Here is a 7037-nt window from a genome sequence, read left to right on the forward strand (position 1 = left end):
GCTATCATTTGACCCTAGAAAGCGATTTACATAAATACAGTCATTATCCGATATACGCTATCGTACGTTTATACGTACGTTTATCATTTTTAAATGCATTAAGAAACATTAAGGGCATTCCAAAAGAGCATAAAATATTTCACAGAATTAAATTATTTGCAAAAAACACATTGAGCTGTCAAATTTAGAGGAATCGCGTGCGTCATTTATCACACCTCTAGTTCATACAACTTTAATTCGTTTTACTCGAAACACAACTATGGGGTTGTGATTTCTTTGAAAATCCTGTTTCTAAACAATACTTCTATTTCGTTATATTTTTGTGCTTTTCAACAAACACCATAAAACGATTAAATTATGTTTTAATTGTTGTATATCATAAAGATTATTAGTGGCATAACATCCTAATTGAATGGACTATTGACATGTGATGTTTTTCACTTATATTTCAAACAATGATCGTAATTATCCTGAATCAATTTGTTTTATTTAAATTACATTCTACGAACCTACAAACAACTAAACTGTATTTCTTTCCCCTGGCACTAGCATAAAATCAGCTGGCTTTCTTTTTTTACGACTGAATAGGAACCACACCGTCGTCTTCCAGCTGCCGTTCCAGCTGCAGTAGGCGAATGTTTACTTTGTACACCGTTTCATACTCTTTGCCGGTAAGAAAGATGGCCAGTGCAGTGCTGAAGGCGAGCATCAGCGTAATGGGCAGCATGATCGGTCCGGACAGCTTCCTGTACAGCTTCAGCACCTCCTTCGGCTTCTCGACGATTGATGGTAGCCGGTAGGTAAAATGCCGCGTTGCAAACTGTAACGAAAGACGAGAGGGATGAATGAGCGCTGTGCGTTCGCGTTGTCTTCACGATTTCGCCCACGTACCATGAAAGACGACAGAGGAACCAGCAGCATTGGGTATGCTACCCCAAAGCCAGTCTGCAGCAGGGCCGCTCGAGTCTGCAGGCAAACGGGGCACGGCTCCTTGTTGAGCACTATGTCCGGCAGCACGAACGTTGTGTGGAAGAAGGTGGCCATAATCGCAGGAAGTGCAACCGCTGGCAGGTAGCTTGAAAGCCGCCCATAGCTGCCAAGCTTGAGCACCCGCCGGTAGTAGTTGTTGATGTAGAATCCGGTAAACACCGTACCGGCGCCCAGCACACCGGGCGTGTAGATGATGGGCCACACTTCCGACCGGTTTTCCCAGTTCTGCACCAGCTTCAGGAAGTATTGCACTGCCTCCTCCTCGCTCAAACGCACGGCATCCTTCGGGATTTCGGACGCTTTTTTGTGCAGAAGGGCCATCGCAAACTGCCTGCTGAATCTTTCGTGACTCTGAAAGACCGTCGGTGTTTACGACCGAATGCACATTGCCAATTGTTGTGATTGTGTTTGACGTTCTACCAAGGTAGACTTAGGCGAGGTGCGCATGCCCCAAGTAGCAAAAGCGGACTACATGACATTAGCTTGACATTTGCGAAACATATAGACCAAGGTGGATTAATAAGATCAGGTGGTGGAATCTTGTGCATTTTGACAATTCGTCATTTGACGTAAGGTCCCCAGGATTCAAACTTTGTTTACATTTATTTAATCGGTTGTTTTAATTTATCTACCATATTTTTTCGATTAAATATACTTTAAAAATATATCTTGGGCTTTGCGAGGTGTTATTTTACAATAAAACATCGAATGAAGTGAGTTACTTTGTGTGATTTCGTGAATTTATTATATAATTGATTGTGTTTTGACATGTTTGATGATTAAAACTAAGACATTATTTATTTTTCCTTTTTTAAGATATATTCATATGATCATATGATTTAAAATTTCGTGACGGAACGAATCATCAAATCTTTTGTTATTAAATCTATTTTTTTCGATAAAATCAATAGACACACAAAAAATGCACGTAGTAACAAAGAAATCTGTTATGCAGGCGGTCCCCAAGATATACCCCAAATAGCCAGAATTGCTTAAGCAGCTCATTTTGGCACGCTAAAGATCGCTGCTCTAATTCGCCTTTTGCAGTAGATAAACAGCATCAAAGTTCTATGTGGGTCTTTCAAACAGCGCCTAAGCAGCTTCCTTATGCCACGATGCCAGGGATTATTTTTCTTTGTGTTTAATTTTCAAGCAAGCGTCATCGATGAAATAAACAACAAGATTTGTTTCGTTTAAACACATATGTATATTTTTAAATCTTTTGTATTGATGAATTACACAAAATTTTACACAATTTACTGATAATTCACAATCACTTCACTCAATATTCATTCTTCAATTAACGAATCTAACTTTTGCAGCAACAATGAGATTATTGCCGACGTCCGTTTTTGACACTTTGACAAGAGCCATCTCGTACCGATGTCATGCATTAAAAAGCTATAAAGTTCCACCAAGTTCGGTACCCTTTCTTAACAAGCCTTCAAGTTCCACCATGAACCCTACACATAGTGCTAATCAGCCGCAAAGTTCCAAAAAGTACCATGTCCCTGTTAAAAAGCTCCATAGTTCCGCAAAGTACCGTCTATCTCTTAATCAGCCACAAAGTATGACATCGGAACGATTTTTCGTTAAACAGCCCTAAATCTGCTATAAAGTACGAACTGGCTATTTGGGCAGTTTCTATCTTATTTCTTTGGCGAAAATCCGTACAATTTTCCAATTTGAAAAAGATACAACTGAATGAAACCGGTTATTTAAAAACATCTGTCAACTAATTGAAGATAATGCAGATGCTGATTCACCGTTCAAATAGGCATACCGTTCAAATAGACATACAGCGACAACGTCGCGCGCGACAAAAGCTCAAAATTTCACTCCGCGTAGATCAAAGTAGCTCATTTGGCCCTGTCAACCTACATGCTTTTTGTTTAAAAACATAAAAAAATGACTTAAAATGTATTCCAATCTATTTTTTGCATTTGGCATTAATTTGGCTCGTAGAAAAACTTGGTAATTCGATTATTTTGGATGAAGCAGAAATCTCGAGTGAGTAGCTCTGTTTGCAAAATTGAGCTACTTTTTGTCGCGCGAGACGTCGTCACTGTATGTCTATTTGAACGGTCACTTCACATAAGCAATCAAACATGGCTGCCCGAAAAGGCCTTGGAGCCAACCGTTCCGTCATGCGGTCACGATTCTGTGACCGCCAGCGGAATGCTTTAAATTCATTGTGCTTCCAACAGGCTCCCCATCCAGTGATCAGGTGTAAACTTGCGAAAACAGGCGAAAACAGCCAAGTGCCAACAAAAAACCTACCCCATCGTGAGTGTGAGGCGCACTGCAAACATCGTGATTAAGTCAGGCACTGCAAAGTCAATTACTCCAATCAAACCAGTGCCGCTGTGTATTAAGTGAAATCAAAATGCCACGACGAGGACGTACTGCATCGCCCCCACCAGCCGCCCGCAGGTACCGTTTCTTTCCACTCTATTCCGTGTTGAGGTTAGGGATGTTCGCTCGATGCTGCTCCTTTCGGCCCTGGCCTAGTGGTGGCCATCGCCTGTCGCCGCGTGCGGTAAACATCTGGAAAAAATATCGTTACGCAATCAGCACTACACGGCGGGCTGATTGTTCTCGCGATGGAAACACTCGATGTGCTGTTGGACAGATCCTTGAAAGCCTAGCCTCTCCCAGTTCCGGATGTCTCGTCCGGATTGATTTGCAAACCGATTGTAATATATTGTCCCTCGGTGACGGTATGCCGACCGAAAATAAACGGTCCGAATGCATGAATGAACCTGATACGGACGTCACACGAAGCGTAAACTCAAAAAGTTTACGCTTGATTTGTATGGGAGAGCGTAAACTTCTTGTCAAAAGATTATAGGGTTGTATGGCTGAAATTTAGTTTACGCCAAAGTTTACGCTTCGTGTGACGTCCGTATGACACACGGTTGCGTGATGCTGTCTGCTGTTGCGTCAGTTTCATCGGCTAGGAAAATGCTGAAAAATTATGTTTGCCTTTGCATGGCAATGTACCAATGAGGATTTTTTTTTAAATTATTTGTCATAAACATATTGCACCACATTTCATCATACGGAGCAATAGCTTGTTCGGGAAACTGCATCACGGGGGAAACACCGAATCATCAGCGCATGCTGTAAACAACCCACACGAAAATGTGGGGAAACATCTAGAACTTTCCACCAAATCTTCTTCGCCATTGCTGAGATATTTTCTGTCTTTTTCCGTGTGTCGTCATAACTCCCTGCGCTGACCTTTGGAACTGGCTGATCCGATCACGACGTTGTTGTTGTTTTTTCTTCTTTCAATAATATTTCTTACTCACTTGTTTACCCCTTCTTCCGCTAGGGCACCAATGGCGGCTGCACCACCGGCTCCGGCCCCGAAGCAGCCCGTCGTGCAGCAGGCTGCACCGGCCGCCGTCGCCGCCCCGATGGCCGCCCCGTCCCAGGGTCCCGGCCTGATGGCACAGATGGCCGCCACCGCCGGCGGTGTTGCCATCGGATCAGCTGTGGTAAGTGTTCGACCTCCGTCGGCTCTGCCTCAACAAGCACACAGCATCGGTCTGTACCTGTTCTGTTTCTTCTTTTGTTGCGGTGCGCTTCCTTTTCCAGGGACATACGGTTGGCCACGCGCTCACGGGAATGTTCAGCGGATCCGACTCGAAGGAGGCGGCACCGGTTGCGGCCGCTCCGCAGCAGTACGCACCAGCACCCGCCTACCCGCAGCAGCAGCAGCAGGCCGGCGAAACCGGTCCGTGCTCCTGGGAGATGAAACAGTTCCTGTCCTGCGCCCAGAACCAGTCCGACCTGACGCTCTGCGAGGGATTCAACGAGGCGTTGCGTCAGTGCAAGGTGCAACATCACATGTAACTTGCTAGGACGTGAGGCGTCCCGTTTTAGCGATCCAATTAAAGAAAACAAAAAAGAGCTATTTGCTTTAGATCGTATGGGTTTACACACAGACGCACCTTTATCGGGACGCGAAGATGGTGTTAGTTTAATTTATCGCCCTTCAACCAGCTTCGTAGAGCTGTGTGTGTGCAGTATGGGGGGGGATGGCCAGAGGGGGTTGATTGACCATGGTGGCGCAAACGAAATTCCGCTGTGGCGAGCTGTTAGGATGTGTTGTTGATTTTCATTTTGTCTTTAACGAATAAACAGCCCCAACGTAGCGTGTCTACAAAACACGAAGCACACCTGGCCATTTTATTTATTTATTTTGCGTTCTTGTACGGGTTACGCGCGAACACGCGTCACAGACAGAGGGAAAGTAGCAGCAATAAAGATGCAAAAGTAAAAACAATCTAATCGAGCAGAAATTTATGTCTTTAGTTCGAGAAATACACCGTGATAAATTGGTTCGGATACAAATCTTAGCGTTTGTTTTACATCATTCTACTAGTATATATTATGAAACTTTTGAATTACAGCTTTTGCATGCATCCATACACTAACAGGTATGATAAGTGACATTGCTAGATTAGTTGTTGATTCATTCTAAAACGCAATGAAACAATTGAGAGTAATTGTCGTGAAATACTTTTGGAACGGTGAGCGCCCTGGTGCTGTATTCGAAAGCATCAAGACTCGTAATTTTAAGCGCAATATCGATTACTAAACGATCAAAAGGTACCATTAGACGTCATTTTTAAAAGACAGAGCAAGATCTGGTCGTCCAAGATCGGTAAGGACATGGAAAAAATGTTAAGATTGTGAGGGAACGAACTCGACGTAACGTGAAACGTTCATGATGAAAAATGGCGTCAGACATGAAAAAGTCCTTATGATCGACTTATAATACTGTTCCAAAAATTTTCATTAAGGCTTAAAAAAAAATTGAATGTTAATTGTGTTTCTGGATCATTCAAGCAAAGATCACAAATTCATTTTTTTTCGCAAGAGAAATCTTTTATTCTGGAGCAAATCCCAGAAATAAACTATCAATCCATCGAAACGTCACTTCAGTTAGAGAATATTGTTCGCTAGCTGAAGTTAGCTTGCATATTAGTTACCGGTCACCTACTGTACTAAGTAATCGCTTAATATAAAACTTTTCGCAGGAGGAAAAGTGTCGTAATAATTGTGTTAATCGCAAGTGTATGGTATATGTAGACGAGTGTTTCAAATGTGTTTTTACTAGATCTATTTGTATTTATATTTTCTATTTGGATCTAGACTATTTTATGAAGGCTAGAATTTAGCCTACGAATTGCTGCCACTTGGATGACTTCCACAGAAGTACATATGTGATCTTCAAGTGGGTTATAGATTTGATGGCAATGCATTAATTGACATCTTAAAAATTTTATTCGTGCTTAAGCATATTACCCACCAAAAATTAAAATTATGATGTAACTAGCTTATTTTTTTAAATATTCTATCAGGAAATGTTTATCAAAGGAACAAAAAAAAACGTTCTTAGACACAATCCAAAATATATCGTTTTTGAAACAATGTATTTTGGAAATATTAAAGAAAAAACTAAACCAATCGATCACTTTTTCAAGAACGGCAACGCTAGCGAACTACAAATATCTTCTCAGTACTAATATTGACACTATTGTTAGTATATATGCCCTTTTTATCAGCACATTTGCGGTCTTGAAACCAATCAGCGGCTGAGCTAGGGCAAATAGGATTAACACGGGCCCGTGGGCTAGTAATTTATAATTAGGGAATAAAGGTTTTTATATGTTTATGTCGATGCAAAGTATTCGTCTTCATCATTGTAGTTACGTCCATGCATCCGACAGAAAAACCCATAACGAGTTTTTTGTTTAACAAGTGAGTCACTGGAACGGGCTAAACTCGTTACGGGGGTTCCACTGTATTTTGATGTGGATGGCACAGGTGGAAGTAACATCAAAACAATTGTGACGAGAAATTTGTGGATTCGAGAAATTAGCAGGATAGATCTCTTTAGGAATTTCAAATTTAAATATAAAAATCTATTGCACTAAAGGCACACTAGTTATTCAAATATCAAACATCGTAGTGTTTTTTTTTTCTTCAAATTTTTACATTGTTTTGAGTTTTCTAACCGCGCGTAAAATGAA

The 7037-nt window shown here is 41.6% G+C and overlaps 2 protein-coding genes across 3 annotated transcripts; one reads left to right on the forward strand and one right to left on the reverse strand.

Annotated features, from left to right (window-relative positions):
• Positions 1-408: 408 nt before the first annotated feature.
• Positions 409-1422, reverse strand: LOC121591065. Its single transcript, XM_041911432.1, has 2 exons — positions 892-1422; positions 409-820 (listed from the first exon to the last, which is right to left on the reverse strand). Exons 1-2 carry the CDS (start codon positions 1309-1311, stop codon positions 575-577), a joined length of 666 nt encoding a protein of 221 aa, XP_041767366.1. The 5' UTR covers positions 1312-1422; the 3' UTR covers positions 409-574.
• A 1723-nt stretch (positions 1423-3145) lies between these two features.
• LOC121595933 (coiled-coil-helix-coiled-coil-helix domain-containing protein 10, mitochondrial) lies at positions 3146-5172 on the forward strand. 2 transcript variants are annotated; one of them, XM_041920418.1, is made up of 3 exons: positions 3146-3423; positions 4328-4493; positions 4594-5172. In XM_041920418.1, the coding sequence occupies exons 1-3, from the start codon at positions 3377-3379 to the stop codon at positions 4849-4851; spliced, it is 471 nt and encodes a 156-aa protein (XP_041776352.1). In that variant the 5' UTR covers positions 3146-3376; the 3' UTR covers positions 4852-5172. The 2 variants fall into 2 exon arrangements, with proteins under 2 accessions (XP_041776352.1, XP_041776360.1); XM_041920426.1 differs by lacking the exon at positions 3146-3423 and adding an exon at positions 4004-4261.
• Positions 5173-7037: the final 1865 nt, after the last annotated feature.

Source organism: Anopheles merus, chromosome X (genome assembly GCF_017562075.2).
Source record: "Anopheles merus strain MAF chromosome X, AmerM5.1, whole genome shotgun sequence".
NCBI classification, from domain to species: Eukaryota; Metazoa; Arthropoda; class Insecta; order Diptera; family Culicidae; genus Anopheles; species Anopheles merus.